This window comes from Ictalurus punctatus, chromosome 17 (genome assembly GCF_001660625.3).
Source record: "Ictalurus punctatus breed USDA103 chromosome 17, Coco_2.0, whole genome shotgun sequence".
Lineage (NCBI taxonomy): Eukaryota > Metazoa > Chordata > Actinopteri > Siluriformes > Ictaluridae > Ictalurus > Ictalurus punctatus.
In genome coordinates, this window is record NC_030432.2 from 23,668,841 (window position 1) to 23,694,544 (window position 25,704).

Below are 25,704 nucleotides of genomic sequence, written 5' to 3' on the forward strand. Positions count from 1 at the left end.
TCTGTCCATCTTCTATACCGCTTATCCTTTCTTCAGGGTCACGGGGAAATCTGGAGCCTATCCCAGGGAGCATCGGGCACAAGGCGGGGTACACCCCGGACAGGGTGCTATATTATACAACAGTTATTTCTGGCCGACTAATCTGATTGGACGAGCAGCGTTCCAAGAGAGCTTATATTTCCTATATCTGCGCTGGGACGTTTCATCGTGCGCATCACGTCATGGACATGGCAAATCATACTGGCTAATATAATATTTATGATCTACTGTTGATGCTTCTACTCGGGTCCATTAATTCATTTCTATGCAGATGAGACCCAGATGAATTTCAGCTCCAAACCCTCTACTTCACTTCCTCCCTCTTGCCTAATATACAGTCTTTGTGATATTATACACTGGATGTCAGTTAACGTTTTTAAACTACACAGTGCGAAGTGAGAAATCCTTACTGCTGGAACAAAGGCTACTCCGTGTAAGATTAATGACCTCTGTCTGACCATTCGACAGCACTGACATATTTCCATGGGACACAGTTCGTAACCTTGGACTCATCACTGAACTTTAATTCTCATATTTCAACAAATCCCGCCTTCTTTCGCCTCCGTAATATCGCTCGCCTCCGTTCTTCCCTCAGCTTTTCTGGCGCTGAAACCCTGGTCCATACTTTCATTACCTTGCGTTTCGATGACCACCGTCCTCTGTTCCATCACAGTCCTTAAATACGCTACAGTATGTGCAAGACTCGGCAGCCTGGTTACTGACTCACTAACAAACTCTGCCCACATGACCCCAGTTCTGTTCCATTTGCACCGGCTTTCCATAATTGCCCGCATTCAGTTTAACGTATAAAGCGTTGCAGGGTCTTGCTCCTGTCTACCTTTCTGAACTTCTCCATCTCTACCTACTGTACTGAGTCGCTCTCTCCGTCCCTCTGATACTGGTCTACTCTCTATTCCTCGCTCATCCATGCAAGTCTTCTACGGGTGAAACTTCTTTTAGCGCCGCTGCTCTGAAACTCTGGAGTGCTAAAACTTTTTATCATTTCAATCTAAACTTAAGACCCACCTCTTCACACTACACTAACATACTGCCAGCCCTCGGTAAATCCTCAGTCCCACTTTCTTCCATCGTTCTATCATATCTTTTTTCCAATCACTTGCATTTAAAATGTTAGTTTTGTTTTTGCTTAGTTTCTTTTCCTATCAGGCAGGTTATCCTGTTTTCCTTTAGACTCTCTGTACTGCCTATTCATTTCACGTGTCTTTTTTTAGGCTGTTTCTCTATATTGTATTTCTTTTTTGTTCTTAATGTTGTTTCAAGTTTGTAATATTTTATTGTGTAACGTGACCTTGGGTCTGAGAAAGACACTATATAAAATAATCATATTATTATTGTTGCTGTTGTTGCTATTATTATTATTATTATTATTATTATTATTATTATTATTATTATCATTACTATTATTATCATTATTATTATTATTATTATTATTATTATTATTATTATTATTATTATCATTATTATTATTACTATTACTATCATTATCATTATTATTATTACTGTTACTATCATTATTATTATTATTATTATTACTATTATTATCACCATCATCAATCACCATTATTATTATTATTATTATTATTATTATTATTATTATTATTATTACTATTATTATCACCATCATCAATCACCATTATCATTATTATTATTATTATTATTATTATTATTATTATTACTATTATTATCACCATCATCAATCACCATTATTATTATTATTATTATTATTATTATTATTATTATTATTAATATCATCATCATCATTATTATTGTTATTAGTAGTAGTAGTATTGTTGGTGTTATTATTATTATTGTGGTTATTATCATTATTATTATCATTATCATTATTATTATCATTATCATTATTATTACTATTGTTGTTGTTGTCATTATTATTATTATTATGATTATTATTATTATTATTAATAATATTATTCCATTATTATTATTATTATTATTATTATTATTATTATTATTATTATTATTATTATTATCATTGTCATTATTATTATTATTATTATTATTATTATTATTATTATTGTCATTATTATTATTGTCATTATTATTATTATTATTATTATTATTATTATTATTATTATTATTATTATTATTATTGTTATTACTATTATATACTTTCTAGGAATTACATTTTTGACTTGAATATGAAAGCTGTTCAGATGAAAGTGAAAAGGGAAGAAGAGACGCTCATTTCACCGGGAGCACCTTTAACGGCAATGCTTCAGCACTCGCCTTGTGGCTACATGCCTACACCGAATCGCAGCTGTGCCAATATTCAGTATAACCGCACACTTGCTTGCATGATACTGCTTCATTTCTTTCTTCTTCATTCAGTCTAAACTACTGAAAAGTGTAGCTGGGTCTGTATAGGTCGATCCCCCAGTTTATGACCCTTGATCCAGGAGAATTCATCAGCCGCAGTTTTGCGAGCCAGTAGAAACCAAGGAGGCAGAACTGTGCTACGTTTGGCTAGTTAAATGAGCTGCTAGTTAGACGAGCTGCTTATTGTTAACTAGCGTTACACAAGAGTTTTGCCTCCATGTTTTCTTACTGCTGTTTTGCACACATCGGAGATACAAAATGGACCTCTTGTTCACAGACACGGGGGTCTTTGTGGTAAAATTGTTTTCTCTCTCAAACATGAGTGTTCAGGAACAGCATGGCCTGTGCATAATAATGTTAGATAAGACTAGTGATGAAGTGGTAATGGACTAGTAGGCAGGAGGTCTGTCTTTTCCGCGCTGATTCATTTTGCCCTTCAACCCCGCTGAGCCTCTGCGATTACAGCTGACATTGTGATGAAGTCACCTTGCCCTCTCACTTCCATCAAATGACATTTTGAAGGAATGAGCGCTTAACATACGCTGCTAAAAAAGAAACTGTGGGTTGGTTTTTTTTTGTGTTTTTTTTCCTTCCAAAGTAGGCTTAATCTTTGAAAAAGGAAATGTAAAAAAAATCCCTTCCATTTCTTCCTCATGTCTTTTTATCACTTCTCCCTTGAGATTTGTCTCCAGGCATTAACCGAGCTGCTGCTCAGCCCAGGAGAAGTGAATTGGAGCCTAAGTAAATTACATCGAACGATTCCTCGTTAGACCCGAGCCAGTTGTTCTCTGGGTAATGGGGTCAAAGCTAACACGCTTTTAAGTGTTCTCCATCAGCTCTGATTACGGCTAGATGACGTGAGCCTGGACTCGTGGGTCTGATTCAGAAATAAACACTTCCTCAGAGAGAGTGCACGGATGTATTTTATTTATTTTTTTTCTCCCCCTTTTCATCATTTTACATGACGCGGCTACGTGTCGCTTTAAATTGCCGTTTCGGCATTGTTTAGTTACGACTGAATAACAGAAACGATCCCAGAACAACATGAGCGACGTCAAACGCAAAAATAAGGGTTGTGCATCACTCCGTGATGGATTCGCGGCATGAAAGTGCGATAAGGGATCGGAAAATCGTAATCATAATCTCCTTCTCGGCCAAGAGCGCTTTGAAACCATTAGACAGGTCTTTTAAAAACATTGTGCCTCATTTGTCAAGCTGGATAAGAATGAGTTGATCCGTAAACCATTTGCCAGAACGTTTACACGATAACTGCGGCATTCGTGGAAACTATTCATACACACTCACTCACGTTCGAGCCTCAACGGATCAGCTCGGCGTCGTATACGTGTCACGTGACAAGTTTGAATCACTTATTTCAGTGTTTCAATTATACGCACAGATGTCGTAAAGATCTCGTGACACTCACATGTTTCGTATTGATGACTTGAAAGAAACGATCCGTAATTTAAAACGAATAAGACTAGTCGTTCAGTTAGAACACAAGTAATGGCTTCAGGTCATTTTCAACGATGTCACTCAAGAAAAACTTTACAATCACTGATACGAAGCTCCAAAGGAAATTCCCCTACAATCTCAGAAACAAATGTACCAAACCATACCTTTCCTTATCACTGGTATGGTACCATCAAGGGTACATTTTGTGTGCCTTGGTGTCCAATTTTATCTGCAAAGGGAAGGTTTTCATTCCAACCAACCAGTGGCCACTTGGCTTCCGATCAGATCGGACACCTGGTTTAGTATGTTTGGTTTTTTTTTTTTTTATAATATGAATATAATAATGTATATTGTAATTGTAATGTACATTACAATGTACATTATCATTTAAGATACATAATTGGACCTTGAGGATTACTGATATACCTTTTTAAAGCGTCCCTCTAAAACCTAATTAAAAGTGACTTCACGGGTAAAATATACAGAAGCCCTAAGAGGTCATGTATTATTATTATTATTATTATTTTATTTATTAATTTATTATTATTATTTTTTTTTTTTTCCTTTCTTGTGATCTCAACATAACAAAGTCTCATGACCTCGGCATAAAGTAGTTGTTTTGTTCATACGCGATTCGGTCCTTTTGAACGAGTCACTTATGGTGAACGAATCGGTATCGATCACTGAGTCATTTCTTTTTTATTTCATCTTTGGGTTGCTGCTGATGGGATTCTCCAGGTGAAAACTGAAAAGTACAAATACGTATACGTATAGTGTGCCTGTACCGCTGTGAATCTGTCTGATTATTGCATCTCACGCTGTAGGATTCTGTCCTTGGACAGGAATATAACATCCTCTGCTGATGCAATTTTACAAAACTCTGACTTAATGCAGCATTCATAAGCCTCCAACAAACTTGGACAATTTTGCTTGGATGTCATAACAATATGTTTAGAAAAAAAATCAAATGCAATGACCACCAACTCCTGATCTCTATTATTAACATGTTTTTGTTCAAAAACAAACAAACAAACAAACATTGATAGCACATCACATACATGACATATTAATGAACCAGTCGCATTCTTGAGAGCTAACAAGCCCAGCATAAAGCATGCCTAGCATCCAACCAGCCCGGCGTTAATGCCATTTACACCAGGTTGTGTGAAAAATGCCTACAATTATTATATGTGTCACTAATGTCACAATATTGATTGGATCCCGAAGAACGATCTCTTTTTAATTTAATACGAGTCTCACAATCTCATTCAAGACAACATCATTAGGGCTGCTAATCTCAGAATCAAATTAACACATGGAGTGGGAGATGGGTTCTAACAAGCCCAATGAAACAAGTCCAAGAACATTTCTCGAGTGAATAACAATTACATTAACAAGACCGGCGCTAATATAGAGGGTTTGTGTGACTTGCACGAGTGATAAAGGCTCCATCATCTCAATTCCCTGTGTCTGTAGGCAGTTAAATAGTCATTCACTCTGAACCTATCAGTAGGTTTTTACGAAAAACAATTTCACATGCTGTCTAAAATGCAGATTTACCGTTCATGGGTTTATTACTATATACAAAAACTCATTTCATAATGATCAACAAGCTCTCAATTAATATACTGAAGCCCCCAATAGAGAGCATGACACATTCGCATTCTGCAATGTCTTGGAAAAACGTATAGCGAGATAATGGGCCAGTCCTCCATTCCAAGCTCCTTCATATTCTTAAGTTTGCACATGTGGACTGTCCTCTTCCATGCACATCATTTACGATAGGTCTCAAAACGACAGATAAAACATACATTTTCTCTTCCCACAACCTTTTCTTTGTTCGTGTGGCTATGTTTCCTACTGAAAGAGGCAACCGGGTTTCGGCTTAATACGTCCTGGTACTGGTAGAGTTTATGTTGCCGTTCATTTCCACAAAAACCTCAAGACCAGCTGCTGCAAAACCAGAGCATCACTGATCCACAACCATATTTCAGTTTAGATGGGGGAGCTTACCTTTATATAGAGGTTTTGGTATCATCTGACCATGGCACACAGTCGTGGACAAACTATGGATTTTATGGGTCGTTACAAGGAAAGGCTACTTTTACGCGACTCTTCCATACAATTTGTTGTGATGGAAGTGACATTTAACAACGTAATAAAACAAAGAAACTCAATCTGAGGCGTTATACTGACAGAGGTAAGGATGTTCTTGGCCATAACATGAAGCTAATGCCGAAGAAGTACAGTGTCGAGCTTTTAATTACACCAGACTACTCCTGACAGAACAACTGAGGCCCTGTTCACACCTGGCGTCGGTATGCGTCCTGGGTGATCTGCAGGGTTGGGAGGGTTTCTATAAAAATATATTCCGTTACAGTTATAAATTACCGCATAAAAAATGTCATCAGTGACGTAATCCAAGTATCACAATATGGAAGTCATGTAATCTGATTACTTTTGGATTATTTCAAGGTCGCATATGTAAATAAAATCCAATGTTTAAAGTGTTCAATGTTTGGATTCGTTTTAAGATTTGTTCCACGGAATGAAATAAAATATCAGATGCCGTGAGTGTACCTTCTACCATCATTTACACATCTGAATGGCGATGTGATACGAAGCAATATGATAACACGAAACTTAAAATGACCTTGTATGGCCGTGGGCGTTGTTTCGATATCGTCATGTGCAGCTATTGTCGAGCAACCATTCGACGCCGTACACAACAGCGCTTCGCTTTCACGTGTCGCTGAGAGTAGGCTAACGGTTGAGAAGCAGGAATTTGACCAATAGTTGTGAGAAGGCGGGAATTACAGGCGTGACGATTAGACCATAAGCGCATCATAATGAATCTAAAGACGAATCCCGGACGTTTTCTCAAATGTAGAAATCCGAAAATGAGGACATGTTCGGGAAAAAGATGACGTATGATCACGCTAACAAAAGCGTTTCAGAAAAATTCGGTTCATTTCTACCAAATTAACCTTGTGCAAAATTTATTTGCGCATGCACCAGGCGGTTGCTCACATGAGTCACGACTGGCGAGAGAGAACCAATAGTATCTCAATGCATCCCCCTCAATGCAATTTTACAAAGGCTTAGAGCTTTGTCTCAGACAAACAAACTAACAGTAAATACTGTAGCGCACGGTGGCTTAGTGGTTAGCACTTTCGCCTCACACCTCCAGGGGGTTCAATTCCCACCGTGGCCCTGTGTGTGCGGAGTGTGCGTGTTCTCCCCGTGCTGCGGGGGTTTCCTCCGCGTACTCCTTTTTCCTCCCCCAGTCCAAACACATGCACGGTAGGCTGATTGGTGTGTCTAAAGTGTCCGTAGTGTATGAATGGGTGCATGTGATTGTGCCCTGTGATGGATTGGCACCCTGTCCAGGGTGTACCCCGGAAGGATAAGCAGTATAGAAGATGGATGGATGGATGGTAAAAACTGGAATGATGTCATTCTTGTAACTGATTGACTTTCCCCTAGGCTGGGACTTTCATATCCATTCATTAGCAAGGCAAGAAAACTTTACACAATTATTAGAGTATTTAATTCAGTAATATAGAGTCATTCATTATTTTTTTTTTAACAACAACCGTTGTGTTGTTATATGTATAACTGATGGATATTAAAAAACTTAATGACCGTTGCTTTTGTGATTTTCCTGGAGATGGCTAAGTGTAATTGAATTGGGTGAGGGCCAGAAATGAGGGGTCTGCTTTGCGACGCTAAATGTTCATTTTATGGTACTCTTAATCTGTCACAGCACACTCAACACTCAACAACAGTACAGCAAACAGATGAACCATGTGTGTAGTTCCTCCAAAAGCCCTATTCATTCTGTTCCTAAGGACACACAATTTGAGCTGTTTCTATTTTTTTCTATTTTGACTCTTCAGTGCACCCGAATTACATGAGAATTCTGAAATCCAGGTTTGTTGACATTTTTTCAAGTTGCCATTTTTAAATGTGCCTTGCATAGGTATTGCATAAGTATTCACCCCTGGGGTAATACTAGGTTGAAGCTCTTTGTGTTGCAGTTGTAGCTGGAAGACTTCTGGGATATGTCTCGATCAGTTTGCGCATCTGGATGCTGGATATTTTGGCCCAATAGCTCATATTTTTCTTTTTCCTTTTTGCCAATCTTTCCTCGAGCTCTGTCCGACTGGATGGAGACCACTGGTGAATGGTGATTTATTTTCAATTCTTGTCACGGGCCACAGATTCTAAATCAGATAGGGCACCTTCTGCCCTGTTGGAAGGTGAATGTCCGCCCGTCTTAATTCTCCTGCTGACCCGAAAAGGCTTTTCTCTAGAATCAGAGGTCAGGCATTGATGACAAGTAAGAAAGCCTGGTGCGCAGTCAGAGTTGTAGGTTATCCCAAACGTGTTCAGTGGGGTTGAGGTCAGAGCTCAGGCCACTCGGGTTCTTCCACGGCAACCTTCACAAACCTTAAACAAGTTTAGTTCCAGTGTAGGGAAATTTCTAATTTTTTCTAGTTTGTTGATTTTCTTGCTCAAAGACACACGATTCAACTCACTAGTTCATTCCCTGGCTTAGTGTGGGTGTTAGAGAAAGGAAATCAACCGTCCTGCTTTCAAGCATCGGAACTAATGAGCCCTGACTCGGGAGAATTTTTAAGAAAACTTTATTAGAAACCTAGTATTTCAGGCCACTCAGGTTCTTCCACATCGACCTTGGCAAACCATGTCTTTATGAACCTTGCTTTGTGTCCAGGGGCATTCTCATGATGAAACAGGTTTAGGCCCTTTAATTCCAGTGTAAGGAAATTTTAAAGCTGTAGCATACAACAACATTCTAGACAATTGTTTGGGAAAGGCCCACTTATGGGACTGATGGTCAGGTGTCCACATACTTTTGGCAACATAGTATATCTTGCCCTCAACCCTTGCCAGTTTCTCAGTCCCTGCTGATGAAAGACTTCCCCACAACGCAACGCTACCACCACCATGATTCACTGTATGGAAAGTGTTCTTTGGGTGATGACCCATGCTGAGATTCTGGCAAACACAGCACTTTGTGGACTCCATTCAACTAATTATGCGACTTCTGCTAGCAACTAGTTGCATCAGAAATAATTTAAGGGTATCACCAGAATGGGGCGTGCCCAGCTTATAATAAATAAATAAATAAAATATTTCGGTTTAACGACCAATATTGTCTGTCCCCTTCATTTGAGCATTATGGTCTATGTTGTGTAGATTCATGACATATAATCCCAATTAAGTTCATTTCAGTTCCAGGCTAAAAAAACATGGAAAAGTTCCAGAAGGGTGAATAATTATGCAAAGCATCATAAGCTGCACAGCTTTATTCAGATAAAGTTTTTCCCAGTATTTGTAATTGATTTGGACTGAGTCTGTGCCGTATTTACAGTCCACAAGAGTTTAGACTTGGTGTGTCGGGACAGTTGATGTTCTTTCCACGACAAGGGAAGAAAAAAAAAAGGCAATAAGCAAATTATGTAAAGTATCAAAATACAGTTTCTGATGAGCTCTAAAAAAAAAAAAAAAAAGATTTAGCATTATAAACACGTTTATTTTTGCGCATTAAAAATGTTCTTGGAGTAGGAAAAATAGACTTAAGGGTTCGAAATAGCAGCAAAAATAGGTTTCATTTCCTATGGTGGTCGGTAGCATAGCTTCTGGCAATTTCATTGCTGATCCATAACGTGATAATATGAGAGGGTGTGTCCTCATGCGGAAACGAGTAGAAGTGACTATCCTAGCGCCGGGGTTATTTCTGCACTTCTTCACAGCTACATTTATAGACTATTACTGTCTGGCAGTGATTTAGAGAGCTTACATCATACGTGTATATCCCCATTGTGCATTAAGTATACTGATTGTCGTGTCAAGTATATTTTCAGGCAGCATTGCCATTGCATTTTGTCCTGAAATAATCATGATGGAACTGATTAATTTCCCAAACAAGCCTATTTATTTCTTGCAGCTGTTTCTGTGGCAAATATAGGATTCATGCTCTGTCCTTATGTTTCTCAGGATTAGGTGCCAAGCTCTCACGGTTGCCATGAGTTAGTCCAGAGCCTCTCCCGAATGTTTGTTCTGTTACGACGTGCTTTGCTGGAGACTAGACTGGAAACTAGGCTGTTTTTAGGTGGGCTTTTGCTTTCTACTTCTACTCCCTGTCGGAAAGCATTAAGAGCATTCTCTTGGACTGCCTCGTGTGGACAAAATTTGCAAGTCTACACTGATTAAAAATCACAACGTGGTGGCCATTTTCCATCATTACACACTGGCTATTATGACTTTACATGAAGATAAAACGATGCCCTTTGTTTCCAAAATAAAACAGTTTTGCTTGTTCCTCTCCCGAACATTTTGTTCTTAAAGGTTTTCAGTGAAAGAACACCTTTATTCAATGGTACAATAGCTATCTGCACCCTAAAGGGGCCATTCACCAGCAGAGCATATGGCTTAGACCAGGGGTCATCAATTCCGATCCTGGAAGGCTGGAAATCCAGCCTAGTTTGTTGATTTCCTTGCTCAAAGACATACGATTCAACTCAGTAGTTAATTCCCTGGCTTAGTACGGTTGTTAGAGAAAGGAAATCAACCGTCCCGCCTTCAAGCATCGGAACAAATGAGCCCCGACTCGGGAGAATGTTAAAACTTCTGCAGCGTTCAGTACACTTCTGAGAAAACTTTATTGGAAACCTAGTAAGTATTTAACTTTTTTTTTTTTTTTTTTTTTTTTTGGGGGGGGGGTGTTTTCAACAAACTAAGATATCAACTAAAACGTTTACATTTAGCTCTAAATGTAAAGTAAAATAAACTGGATACAGAATTTTTTTTAACTAGACAATACATTTAGTGCTTAAAGGTCGATTTGTTGAGATTAGTCAGAATCTGTGATCACTGGGTCTCCAGAATTCATTCGGAGGAGTTCAACAACACTGAAACGATTGAATCCTTTTGAACACAAAGCCACACTCCCAGAAACTAGCCAGAAGGTTTATTGAGAATTAGCTTTACCGATGATTATCATGCCATCACTTTCAAGTCTTGAGGTAAGCTGTTTATTATGGACATTGCCGTACTTTGTTATCAACAGACTTTAAACATACCTAACATTGTTAACAGTGAATACTGTGGCTATAGACTGTTCATTATTCATTCAATTACATTTGAAAATGTATGACATGCCATTACGTTTAAATTACCCCCAGCAAATTATTGTCTCATCATATTAACCAAGCACTCTACAGTATGTCTGTCTCCCAGTGTTGCTATACCCTCACACTATAAACATGCGCAATGCACCACATAGTTATAAGAATAGTCAAGAGTGCCTTTGCTATCCTGTTTTCTCAGCCGGGTTTCTAAATGGTAAATGGTCTGCACTTATATAGCGCTTTTATCCAAAGCGCTTTACACTGTGTCTCGTTCACCCGTTCACACACACACTCACACACACACACACACACACCAGTGGTAGCAGAGCTGCCACGCAAGGCGCTAACTTGCCATCGGGAGCGACTTGGGGTTCGGTGGAGTTCAGTGGAGTCGTGTGGGTCGGAAATCGAACCGCCGACCTCTTCTCTTAGTTAGAATCGTTAGCTAACTCCCATGCAGATAAGACTGTGAACTCGCTAACACTGAACCCCAAAGCTAGAATGGTTAAGAGAGTCTTTGCTGTCCTGTTTTCTTTGTAATGAGCTCTCATGAGCTTTTAAGCTGACTGCCACATCTGGTGTTAGCTAATTAGCCTTGTTAGTTCTATGGGATTTAGCTAGCATTATCTATCCTTATCTTAGCTATCCATTACCATCAGGAAGCTGTTGCAGAGCTGTTGGACTTTAACAGAGAAACATGGCAAGCACGTCACACTCGACACTGTTGCTAATCTTATTGACAAATTCAAAAAGACTGGAGGTGTGAGGTGGACGTCTACGTACGAACATCCACCGACAAAAGCACGGCCAATGTGATCCTAGCATACGTAGTCCCCTATATATGGAGACTTTTGGAACACTCTGTATTTACACAATGTCCATTAGCAATATTATTAACTCTGCATCCCGCTTCACTCCCTTCTCCAGTAATAAGTCTCTCCATCATGGAAAAGCACTACCAAAGGATTACAGGAAAATTATGTGGCTGTACTGGACACTTACTGGTTTCTGGCATGTTTTTTTTTTTCCCCAAACCAATTGAGATGGTGTGAGAGTAAAGGGCGTGTAGGGCGTGTCAATAAAACGACTGACAGGAGGGCCGTGCAAACATAAACAAGCTCTACGGCCCATCATGCGGTTTTCCAAATGAGTTTATTTAACCACATAATATGCTTGTGCCTATGTACTTGCTTAAACAATGCTTTTTTTTTAAAATCACGTTCGACATAATTACCAGGTTATTTGTACTAATAAGCAATAAAAATGCCTATCGCTTCCATTATACAGACAGAGGACAGAGAAAAATCTTCTTTATTGTAGTTTCTTTACCCACTGAACACTATAATCTATAAACGGGAGTTATGGAAGTGAAGACGTGGCTTTAAAAAGGCTACATAAATGTAAAAAAAAAAAAAAAAAAAAGAAAAAGAAAGAAATGAAGAATTGTCCCTAAAAGACCTGAGTATGACCACACATGGTGTCAGACCTTAGAGCGAGGTCAGTTTTCACAGCAATAAGTCAGAAGAGACTGAAGGGAATAACTGCCCATTATGTGATCTCCAAGGTCCTGATCTTAAGACCACACCATTGGTGACGAAAATGACTTTTTGCATTGCTCATACAAACGAGCTACAACAGCCACCGATTCCGCCTTTATTATACATGTATATAGAACGTATGGTCGCAGGTCCGATCGCATATACTGTGTACCTGCATTACATAAAAAACAAAATCGTGAAAATGCTCTCTGCTAGAATGCGTTATGTTGCAGAAATCTACACACATCATTAAGGGGTTCCCTCTGAGGGAGCCAAAGAAAATTCAATACTTACTCGTCCTAACATTTTATTTCTAATGCAGACTTTCTTTCTGTTTCGTCAGCTTCTATCTTGCCGCCTCGCTGTATCTAAACGTTTTCGGCCATTCAGCTCATTTGGAATGACCTGGATTCGTTTTACTGCTTGGAAACCTCTGAGCTAGGAAGCCATCTGTGGTAGGATACTACATACAAAGACGAAATGTTCACTTAGAGCGACAAACCAATAAACAGTTTAGGTTTCTAATTTGAATCTTTTTTTTTTTTTTTCCTAAAATTGCACTCGTCTAAAGAACTTCATCAGTGCTGAAAACCGGGCAGCGAATATCTATCATTTTAAGGTATATAGATTTCTCAAAATATCTGTGTCTTCCCTTCGCAGTTCTGGGTGTGTTATGAATGTGATACGATTCCATTCCACGATTCCTGGCTGCTCGCTAGGTTGTTATTTGTGTCCTGTCATTTCTTATTTAAGGCGTGTTTGGATTTCTTGGTAATTTTCCTCAGTTCGTCTTCTCTACTGATCGATACATTATTCTTGATTGTTTTAACATAACAGTTTATGGCATACCTCCGCGAGATATTTGGCTGACGCGCCCATGTGAGCATCTTCAAATCGTTTTTGTTAATAACTATATTTTGGACTTTGTGTATGACTGTTATCTTGGAAATGTCATGTCTCTGATAAAAATAAATAAATAATAAAACATCATCAAATCTCACCCATTCCTCACGAAAGCATTTTTGTTAAGGTTTAAAATAAATAAATAAATAAGGTTATATCAGAAACACAGATATGCTCTGTTCCTACAAGAAGGGACTCACCTCTTTCTGTCGGTATTTGATGGCCAGTTTAAGCCGAGCCAGCTCGTTGTTGCTTTCTTCATCCAGAAGACTAAGGTCATCACGGAAGTTAAGGATAAGCTCCAGTTCGCGTGAGGAACGTGTCTGGTCCAGCAGGTCCTTTGCAAAGTGCTTACACTGATAAGACAGCTCCTCATACTCTGCCTTGAACTCGTTCTCCACCTTGCTGAGCTCTTGGAGCTCCCAGCTGAGCTGGAAGGCGGTCAGGAACGGGTCCTCACTAGACAGTGAGATGAGTGACGGGCTTGCCAGGGCCTTGTAGATGTTAAGGCGTAGGCGCGAGTGGCGGAGACTGTCCACATCTGAGCTGGATACGCACTCAGAACAGTTACAGCGCACCTCATGGGGCTGAGGCACTGACACACCTTTCTGTACCAGCATCTTAATAATCTCGTAATTGTTAGTGTGGGCAGCGAGGATGATGGGCGTAATGTCTGGGGTGAATTCAGAGAACTGTTTGTCCAGCAGGATAGGTGGAACCTGTTACAAATAAGAAAGATGGGCAATTATATGAAAAGAGCTGGAGGATAGAACACAGCATTGGTTGTTTTATATAGTTGCTTAATATGACCTGGAACATTTTGTACGATATCAAACGTTAACATGAAATATATCATTTGATTCCTTTCTGGTAAAGACAAACGACACAGTCAAACTGAAGACCGCCATCTTCTTACCTCTTTTAAAATACCGAGTTCATAGTTATTTCCTCTGCCCACGCCATGACACTAAACTCAAAGCTAATTCGCATGTTTGATTTACACTGTTATCTAGCTAGCTGGAAAATTAGCCAGGTTGCAAGCATGTGTTTTGAACATTTAATAATAACCCGTTGGCAAAACAGTGACGCCACATGATTTCACAAATTGCCTATGGATTTTTTAAAAGAAATCGCTTATATGAAACAGACTTAATCAAGGCTCCAGACTACCACCATCCCGTCATCCCGGGGACAGTAAAAATAGAGTAACAAGATGATGTAAAAATCTGTTCTGGGATGCGTTCGTGATGATAATGTTGCATGGGTTTACACTTAATGCTTATACAATACAGTATATACTGTAGCAGGTGAATGGATGTGTTGTAATATGGAAGGTGGGACTTGTTTTTAGCTTCCAACAACAACAACAACAAAAAAGACTACTTCTAAGCTGTGGTTGTCTGTGTTCTGTCCGTCTGTGGCATTTAATACACTGATTCATTTCAGTTTATACTACTCACTTCTGACACTGAAGCCTACAAATTCCTTCAACATAACTCTTGCCATTCAGTAGCACACCTACATGTTCCCATCTAGGAGACCCCAAGCTCCTGCTTCCATCCAAAATACCACAAGCTCCAATTCAGGGGACTACAAGCACCTTCTCACAACCAGGGAACTACAAACTCCTGCTCTATCCAAATTACCACAAGCTCCTGCTCCTCTCAAGGGACCAGCATGTAGTATTAGGACATTTATAGAAGGGATTTACTTATTTATAACCGCACTATCCATTGTTACCCAGATTCCCTTCTGAGTCTGGTTCCTCTCAAGGTTTCTTCCTCATATCGTCTCAGGGGGTTTTTCCTCGCCAATGTCGCCTCTGGCTGCTCACTAGGGAAAATTCATACATTTTACATCTACATCCTGAATTTATATATTTCTGTAAAGTTGCTTTGGGACAATATCCATTGGTAAAAGTGCTGTGCAAATAAAACTGAATTGAATTGAACACACTACTGCTTCCATCCAGGACGCCACAGGGTCTTCCTACAATCCAGAGACCACAAGCTCCAGCTCAAATCCAGCGGACAACAAACTCCTCCCCCCATCCCAAGGGACTGCAAATTTCTCCTCCCATCCAGGGCACAATATGCTCCTGCTCCCATCCAGGGGACCACTCGTGCTTGCTGTCATTCAGAGGACCATAATGACCTTCTTCCATCCAGAGTACTACAAGCCCCTTCTCCCATCCCATGAACCATGAGCTCCTGGTCTCCTCCAGAGCACAACAAGCTTGCTCCCTCTTTATACAGTGATTGCTGGACTCATTGCTAACCAATGTATATTCTTTATCATCTAAAATTCCTGCTCTATCTAACGGGAAGAACCCGTTATTCCCACTGCTGGCCAGAAAAGGACAGGCATGACCTGCTGACTCTTCAGTCTTTCTTAAAATGGTTTCCTCCTCACCACGGTCACCCTTGGGTCCTTGTAAAGCAGCTTTGGGATCTAGATTGCAAATTTTCCACAAGATCGAATGTTTCAAAGTGTAGTCTCCGTATTACTTTTCACACTTTCTGACACATTTTACTTCCAGAAATGACTGCCCAAGACCCCCAAAAACTACTCGCACGAAACTCCTGACCTGACTTGCACCGTGATGCGGTTTTCTAGATCGAACACGATGAGTTAAAGTATGGTCACAGGTGTCATGTCACCTCTGGAATGCTTGTTAAATCCAATTTCAGTATACACACAGATCAGCACAAAGAGCCAGCATACATAGTAAATATTTTCCTGTTCATTCAAACAACTCGAGCCAAACCTCTAAGCAAGCTGATAAAAGGCTGGTTGAGATAATGCGCACTCCTGAAATACAAATAAGGTCTGCAGTGCGCTAGTAAAGTTGAAAGGTACACGCTATTTAAATATCACTGCACACTCCAGCCTTCGCTATCCACCGTGCCTATCCTGAAAGTTTCTCAGAAGGGTAAAACATTTATAAAGTGTCATACATATGCGTATAATGTCTCGCTCCAGCCGCAGATATTCACCAGCGGCGTTCTGAATGTTCCTCTGAAAAGTTCAAAGGTTGCAGGCCAATCTTAAAAGGCGTGACTCTGACACAAAATCATGTTGAAGTGCTCTCACTTAGCTGCACTTTGAAGTTTCCAAAAAAATCGATGGAGATTCAATACATGCACAAGTTTCAAAGATATTATACTCATTAAGTGAAGGAAAGTTACAGTAAGCTTAGCAGTTATGCTGAAATAACTGAAACAGGTCCTGCAACTTAAAGCATATTCTGAAACATTAGAGTAAAATACCCTGTGCCCCATGCAACCTGGGATGTCCAGGTTTCCCCGTGACCCTGAAAAGGATAAAGCGGTATAGAAGATGGATGGATGGATGGATGGATTATAGTAAAATTGCGAGTTCAAACCCACATGGACAATAACATCCAAGAGAGAATAACTGTTTGTGGTTTGTGGATGAAAAGGATGGCAATCAACCTCTCACCCTGTCAATCATAAAGATAACATCCAATCACATTCATAATCATTGCTTTATGTACTGTATATACCACAGACAGAAATCTCCTTCAGACGTGTTCAGCAGCCATACAGCATGAACTGAAATGAACTCTAAAAGATCCAGTGGCTGGCTTAATGTGTCTTGGAGAAAGCGCTGACCCTCCCACATTGTTATGGGAACAATGTGGTTGATAGTTATGCGAAGTGTTGGCTCACTGGTTAAGGCTCTGGACTACTGCTCGGAATGTTATGAGAAGGTCAAATCCCAGCGTTCCCTAGCTGCCGGTGTTGAGTCTTTGGGCAAGTCCCTTAACTTACAACTGCTCAGTTATATCCTGTCTCAGTTGTAAGGCGAGTCACTTTGGATAGCATTAGACAAATGAGCAAATGGTATGTGATAGCAGAGTGCAAGATAGTAAGTGGGGCTTTACAGTGAATCAATTGGAGGAAATTTGGATTAAATTAAAAAGAAGAGAGAGAGAGAGAAAGAGAGATAGAGAGAGAGTACCACTATAATACTCTGGGAAAAGTACTTTACGCAATTTGTCCAGTTTGAGTAATTGGCACCATCCTCTAACATGATGTATTGATGGCACGTTCGTTAATTCCTTGGATTTTATAAAGCGCCTTTCTAGGCACTCAAAGCGCTTTACATTGTATGAGGGAAATCTCCTCAACCACCACCAGTGTGTAGCATCGACCTGGATGATGCGACGACAGCCACAGTGCACCAGAACGCCCACCACACAGCATCCATCTCCCTGCAACCCTGTGTCGGATAAATGGTACGGAAAATGGATGGATTGACGGATATCCAAAAACCCTTGAACGTTAAAGAAAGGGATTCTTGCCTTCCTTTAAATGATAATAATTCAAATAAATAAGCTCCACTATTTCAACAGTGCTGCCGAATACAAAGTTTTGTAAGACACATGGAGAGTGGAGCAGTGGAGATGTTAAAGATATACACGGTATTTGAATATAGAACAATACGAAATGAAAATGGAGGAGAATAGGTTGGGGAATGTGTGTGGGAGAAACGTTATTAATGCGTGTGCATGTCAGAACCCCCAAGAGTGCACGGCTGTGACTTTGAGAGACAAGTGGTGATTAGAGGACGGGGGGTGATTAGCACATCTCTCTGCAATATCCATCCTGAAGCCCAAGCTGTGGAACTCCCAGAGAGATGAGGACAATCTAGCAAGCAAAAGCACAATATAATGACGACTCTTTCCAGACTAGCATGACCAAGCGTGGTGAAAAATTATGCCAGTAAACAAGTAGTCAAATAAGCATTATATATATATATTTTTTAATGTTTTTTAGTGTTTTTTTCCCACACCGTACAATGCAGTATGGTGCACTATGTTTACTAATCTGAATCCAGAGCAATCTGTCAGAATAGAAAATAACAGATTATAATTCATTTCAGAAATATATTATTTCTTACAGAAAGAAGTCAGCGTCGGTCACGGCATCACAGACGAAACGTTTATGCATTACCAAAATACTTTACTTTCTAAAAGTCCCTCAATGTTATTTCTAACTCCAAGAAGAGTTTACACTGAAGAACAAAGAAGTGCGTGGGTAGGATCAACAGTGCTGATCCGTGATTGGTCGTTGGGAAACATGGTGGTCGGTGATTGGCCACAAGGCATCACATGCTCACGATGAGTCGAGCGAACCTGCTCTCTCACCTCGTATATTAGTAGCTGTGATGTGAGCTGGAGAGACGTGATGAGTTCAAGGTAGTCGAATCTGCTCAAAAAGTCTCCAGATTTGTTGCTAGGCACATTCTATTGAATTAAAGTCTCTACGGGGGTCGACAAAGTCTCTAAGTTGGCAAAACTGGGCGCCGTCATATCCAGCGAGATCATAATGACGATTCCTTGATGATTGTATTTGAGCAATCAGTGATCCTTATGAGTTGTAGCTCCACCCATATTCGCATGTTTTGGCAGTGTGGTGTCTGTAGTATTTGGCACATACTTCCAAGAGGTCAAGGTTTCCCTTCATACTTTTATGATGATTAATCGTTCCAAAACAACAACGGCATAATTCTAATCAGCTCTAAGATCTATGAAATGTAGTCAATTAAATACATGACGTTACGCGACATAAAGAAAGTAAATGCAGTTTAAGTAAGGAGGCATTTCCCAGAAATTTAATCACGTGGTCGGTCAGTTTCTGGGAACTGCCTCGTTATACAAACTTTAATTGAATGTATTCAATTTGAATCCGACATAGGCGTATCATACCAAAGCTGGATATGAAATATAAATAAACAGTACATATAATAGTCTTGCTTAAATAGCTACAAACAGGCACTCTTGGTACCTGGGCAAGAAGGAGATCCAAATTCAGCATGGGTATTTATTTGCAATATGGGTCACAAGGTAACGGAATTAATTACCAAATGGATCGTTATTTTTATATGAATTATACAAAGTTTACCGGGTTGTAGGAAGTGTTTACCGGCTTGAGACAGTTTGTTGTTAGACTGTTAGAAATGTGCAAGCCTAAATTCAAGGCCACATAGTGAGGTGGTATATCACACATGACGGTCACTATGTTCCTCCGTATCCGCCCACTACTGAAAAATAAATAAATAAATAAATAAATAAATAAGTAAATAAATGAACAAACCATCTACCGATCCGTCTGCTTGTGATTTATAGACATGTTAATTACGGCGATTTGCATATCAAAAGGTCACCAGAATAGCAGGGGGACGGGATCCGATCGAGACACAGAGCTAGAGGACACGGTCTGCATCACATCTGCAGTCTTTCTAAATCGCCAGTGGTTCAGTGGTCCTCCCTTCCTTCCTGTCCGTTTCTCAGAATCACCCACTCGGCTCTTGTCTAACCTCCAGAGAAAAACAATGCTTCCGGACCTGCTGTACATCACCGATGCATTCCCTTGCCGTCTAATCTTTTAATCGAAGGCACGAGAGTAAACCGAGAGTTACTCAGAGAGGAAATGGACATATTTAGTACTTCAGATGTGTAGCTGATAACAGATAGTCATGGTGGAGGGCATTAGGGAATTGTACTAACCGAGAGGATATATCATAATGCGTGCGTGTTTATGTCAGATGAGATCATCGCAGCATTTGAACGGTATTAACAATAAGCACACAGCCAAATCCTCCATTTAAATATATCTCTCACAGTACAGAATTGTATAACTCTTACATTAATTGTCCATCTACGCACGTGTTAATTCATCACAGTAAGAGCATAGTCATCGCTGGAGAGTTCACTACCTATACTGTAGTTAGATTAATGATTTTTTTAGTCATTTAAGACAAGGGGGTCACTTTTAAAAAAAAAATAAAAATCCCTAATCACTAACATTCACTTTAGTTCAGACGACAGTTCAATGCAAAACATTAAACATATGGTATTGCTAATCTATATCATAATTCAGTCATAATGATCTTTTTTCTCCCTCTCTCCTTTCGCCGAGCCCCACACGAATTTATGGAGATACTAGAGATCCAGATCCTTTCTGCCTCTGGATGGAGCTCAAATCTTCTTTAATTCCAGACTGCTGGGACTACGGCTGCTCTTAACGCCATACAGACTTCATATAAATCCATAATGAACTTTTTCACACTAACTGTTGTTACCCAGATGAGGATGGGTTCCCTTCTGAGTCGGGTTCCTCTCAAGGTTTCTTCCTCTTAAAACATCTTAGGGAGTTTTTCCTTGCCACCGTCGCCACTCAGTGTCTTGCTCAGTTGGGATAAATTCGCACCTTTAATATCTGTATACCGTGTTGATATTTCTGTAAAGCTGCTTTGAGACAATGTCTACTGTAAAAAGCGCTATACAAATAAAATTGAATTGAATTGAATTTAATATATTAATCTATACTATTTTTAAAAAATAATAATAATACTAATATGAACATGTTATTCTGTATGGTAGTATATACTTTCAAATCAAATATTGTTTAGATTATGACTATATACACGATTGCTTTTGAATCCTTCAGAAACCGAAGCTTTGTGAACAGTGAAAGTTAAGGTTTAATCATAGACCTTAAATTTGGGAAAGCTGTGACTTATAAGGTTCCATTTGTTAGTTTAATCGAGGTACTCAACGTCCTCCCGTTAGTGGTTATTACTTTAGTTTATTACGTTATTGTGTATAAATAGGCCTATATCATTATTACCTCATTAAGGAATACTCTAAAGAGGGGCTACGAGTGTTACAACTTCCGCTCTTAATCAGTTAATAAGTGCTATAGTGTAGCCTGTACAGTGTACTGCAACACACTGTTAGAAATAAAGGTACCAGACTGGACTTTTTCATGTCTCTTGTTTGGTACAGTATCGATAGATTTGTACATTTAGTATATATCTTTAACCTTGAAAAGTTGAATGTAGTGCAGTATAGTGTGTGTGTGTGTGTGTGTGTGTGTGTGTGTGTGTGTGTATATATATATATATATATATATATATATATATATATATATATATAGAGAGAGAGAGAGAGAGAGAGAGAGAGAGAGAGAGAGAGAGAGAGAGAGAGAGAGAGAGAGAGAGAGAGTAGTAGTAGTAGTAGTTTAATTGTTTAAGGTACATTATACAGTATGCAGCTTCACAAGTTAAAGATACACACCGGTACCATTCCAGAGACAGGGGAAAGTACAGTTAGCACCTTAATTTCTAAGAGGGTAGTAATGGATTAGATATTACTGTGTCAATAATAATAATAATAATAATAATAATAATAATAATAATAATAATAATAAAAGTTTAAAAGTAAAGGAGTAAACACCCAGGTGAGATGAAGTGGAGCTCCTGACCTGTTTCTCTCCACTGGGCTTCTTATGGTTGAGCAGCAGCTCCACAGCTCCCACGACCTCCTTGCGGATGGCGTGGAGCAGCGCGTCCCCTACATGCACGTCGTGCGCCAGCAGGAGCTCCACCATCTCCAGGTTCTCATTCTCGATGGCGATGAGCAGCGCGGTGCGCCCCAGCGGGTCCACGCAGTTCACGTTGATCTTGAAGTAGATCTCGGCCTCCCGCAGCGCGCGCTTCACGCTGCCGTAGTCGCCCTTCTCCACGGCGCTCAGGTACGCCTTCTCCAGCGCCGACAGCTCCGGCTCGGCGCGCACCACGCGCAAACGGATGCGATCGCGGCGCGAGGCGAACGCGCTCCCTCTGCCGCCGCCGCCGCTCGCGCCGCCTCCGCCGTAGTAGAGCTGCGCCATCGCACCCGGTCAGCTCGGGATCCTGAGCATCTGAGAAACGGACAGGAGGAGGAGGAGGGAGAAGAGGAGAAGTGCTACTGGTGGTGGTGCTCGGATAAACACCCGGTTAGTGAAACGCAGCAGCGCACGAGACACGGAAATAACATCCACCCATTCGGTTTAATGCACTTACGTAGAGTGTAGACTTGTTGGCACCTCATGCCCATAATGATGGAAATAAATAAATAAATAAATGTATAAAACATACAATTAAAGAGTTCAAACTCTGACAAGATGCACATTAACCCTGTTGAGTGAATCCACATCCAATATTGCTCACCAAGAGCGTGTATTTATTTATTTATTTATTTGTGTATTTTAAATTTAGTGTTACGTCGCCGTCAATTAAATAAAATCACGTGTTTAATGAGTTCGTGTATGAATGCGTGAACTCGGAGCAGGCATACATACACAAGCACCAGCATTACCATGGAAACGCATCTCAATGGCTATGGATAAATAAACAGGATTTCACTGCTGTAGTAAATGAAACTCCCCTTGAAGCTCAGACCTCATTAACACATGACACTAAACAATTCTGCATGTACTTCACCTCCTGTACATGCTCAGGAGAAGAAAAAAAAAAAAAAAGGAGAACTTTTCCTTTCCTTGTCAGTGTGGTGGTACCACTAATGGAACATCTTTTGTACCTTTAGCAGGCTATTTATCTTTTACCTTCACCACTATACCCTTTACCTGGCTGCTACTGCAATCACTGTTATGTCCATATATTGTATAAGCACTAAAGTCATTTATTTATAATCTTTTTTTTTTTTTGCTTGCTTGCTTGCTTGTTTGTTTGTTTGTTTGTTTGTTTACAGCTTTAGAGTAACCAGTGAATTAAGTTAACTGAAGCGACCTTGAACGTGGAAAAACATGATCTTCTATGCTTCTCCTGGACAACCATGACGCTAGGTGAAGTGCTTCAATGGGATCTGTTTGTTTTTTTATTGATTGATTGATTGTTAATTAATTTTTTAATTTTTTTGTATAGTTACAGTGGCAGAAATCACAATCCACTATTACTATTATCCGCTATTCTATTTATTATTGAGTTCTGACTTGGACATAGTAAGTTGTATTGATTTTCTACGGACATTTAAATACTGTTGGGCACGGTGGTTTAGTGGTTCGCACGTTCGCCTCACACCTCCAGGGTCGGGGGTTCGATTCCCACTGTGGTCCTGTGTGTGTGGAGTTTGCGTGTTCTCCCCGTGCTACGGGGGTTTCCTCCGGGTACTCCGGTTTCCTCCCCCAGTCCAAACACATGCATGGTAGGCTGATTGGCGTGTCCAAAGTGTCCGTAGTGTATGAATGGAGTGCTATGGATTGGCACCCTGTCCGGGGTGTACCCCGCCTTGTGCCCGATGCTCACTGGGATAGGCTCAAGGTTCCCCGTGACCCTGAAAAGGATACGCGGTGTAGAAGATGGATTTAAATACTGTAACGCTCATAAAATAATTCTGTCCTGAGACCATGACACCACGCTTACATAACAGACGCTAGAATTTCATTGTCAGTAACTTGCCATGCAGGCTGATATATTCCCAGGAAATCAAGTTGTGCCATAATCAAATTGGAAAGTTCATTACTGGAACAGCCTGGTTGACTTACAATGGACTTGTATCAATGTTAAGGGCCAGTTGAAGTCAGCGTTGCGCCACCCTGATTTGGCTGCTAAAAACACATCATTTGAGGTCCATGTTCAGTATCATGTGTTACATACAGCATGCTACAACCACAATAGTCATCTTTTCAGCTGTCACTGTGACTCAAACCTTTTTCATGTCTTTTAAACATACTTGATCATTGTGTTCTTCGAAACGGATCTGAGAGAGGTCCAACTTTGTTTTTAGAAGATGAGTGAGGACTACATGTGGACTTTCTACACCTGCCCTTTCATACGATTATCCAAACAGCCGATCATGTGGCAACGGCGTAATGCATAAAATCATGCAGATGCAGGGCGAGAGCTTCAGTTAATGTTCATATCAAACATCATAATGGGGGAAAAAAAATCTAATCATGCTGACTTTGACCATAGCGTGGCTGCTGGTGCCAGACAGGCTGGACCGAGTATTTCACAAACTGCTAATTTGCATGCACCACTCTCTGTAGAGCTCTCACAGAATGATCAGAAAAAGAAAAAAAAAAACATCCAGTGTGGGATAGTTCCGCGTTTGGAAGCGAGTTGTTGATCAGAGAGGTCCGAGGAGAATGTCCAGACTGGTTTGAGATGACAAGAAATCTACAGTGACTCAAATAATCACGCTTTACAACCGTGGTCAGCAGAAAAGCGTAACAGAACACACAATGCCGAATCTTGAATCAGACGTGTTACGACAGCAGAAGTTCCATCATGTCAGAAAAGAAAAGAAAAGGAAGCTGAGGCTGCAGTGGGCACGGGATCACCGACACTCGGCGGCTGAAGATTAGAAATACATCACCTGCCCAGTTTATGAAATTCCCCCCTATTAAAATGGCCAGTGCGTGTATATACTTGCTCAAATTAATGATTAGAATACAAATACTTTACTCATTTTCCATTTAGCTTAAATGGAGCTTCATGTTTGCATTGTGTACTGAACATGCATGGTAGGTTGATTGTCCAAAGTGTCCGTAGTGTATGAATGTGTGTGTGAGTGTGTATGTGAGTGTGCCCTGAGATGGATTGGCGCCCTGTCCAGGGTGTACCCCGCCTCGTGCCCCATGCTCCCTGGGATAGACTCCAGGTTCCCCCGTGACCCTGAAAAGGATACGCAGTATAGAAGATGTATGGATGGATGGATAATAATGGTATTAGTTAGCAAAGTTCTCACATGAGGCATCGATATAGCTTAGCGTCTGCAAATTAGCTAGCTAAGAGAACATACGTGATATTAAGGAGCTACGATAATGTTAGTATCAAATGTCTATACTAGTTATACACAACTTATTTATTTTGTAAGTTTGTTATAAGGCTGTTACGGGATTTTTACAGAGCCTATAGGTGAGCACTGGCCTCTTTCCTCTGAATGTCTTTCCTGTTAATGGATGAGTTCCTCTTGATTGATTTTTTTTTCTTCTTTTTATTTATTTTTTTTTCAGTTACAATGCTACAGCAGAAAATAAAAACAGGCCATCCATCAGGTTCAGGAGCAGCACCTGTCTCTGTTGTCGTCATCGCTGTGGCTGGCTCACTAGGACAAGGAGTCACGGCGTCAAGCCGTCAAGGCTTCCTTTATAGATGTGTTTCGAGTGAACGTTTTGTATCGATTCTTTTCGAAATGCTTGGGAACGTGGGCGTTTTGTTTTTTTCTTTCTTTCTTTTTTTTCTTTTCGATTTGGTTTCTCACTGCCGCAAATTTGGTCTTGAATTCCATTTGATGCGGCGTTATATTGTCTTTGAAAGTATTACATTCATGGTAACAATACCCGCAGGGCGTTCTCGGATTTGACAAACGGCAGCCGGAGAAAGAACCTACACCGTCCGTGCGTCGCAAATGTCGCTGACTCATGAAATCACACCAAGCG

General features: G+C 40.2%; 1 protein-coding gene across 2 annotated transcripts in view; it reads right to left on the reverse strand.

Moving 5' to 3' along the window:
• Window positions 1-22,340, reverse strand: part of trpc4b (transient receptor potential cation channel, subfamily C, member 4b) — a 35,765-nt gene extending 13,425 nt beyond the window's left edge. The window contains exons 1-2 of one of the 2 annotated variants that reach the window (XR_006983906.2): window positions 21,745-22,340; window positions 13,651-14,169 (exon numbers count right to left, since the gene is read on the reverse strand). Coding sequence is in view for 1 of the 2 variants with exons in the window: in XM_017490858.3 (XP_017346347.1) it covers window positions 13,651-14,169; window positions 21,745-22,152 (927 nt within the window). In the remaining variant the exon portion in view is untranslated. The remainder of the gene's footprint in view (window positions 1-13,650; window positions 14,170-21,744) is intronic. The other variant, XM_017490858.3, reaches the window with a different exon arrangement.
• Window positions 22,341-25,704: the final 3,364 nt, after the last annotated feature.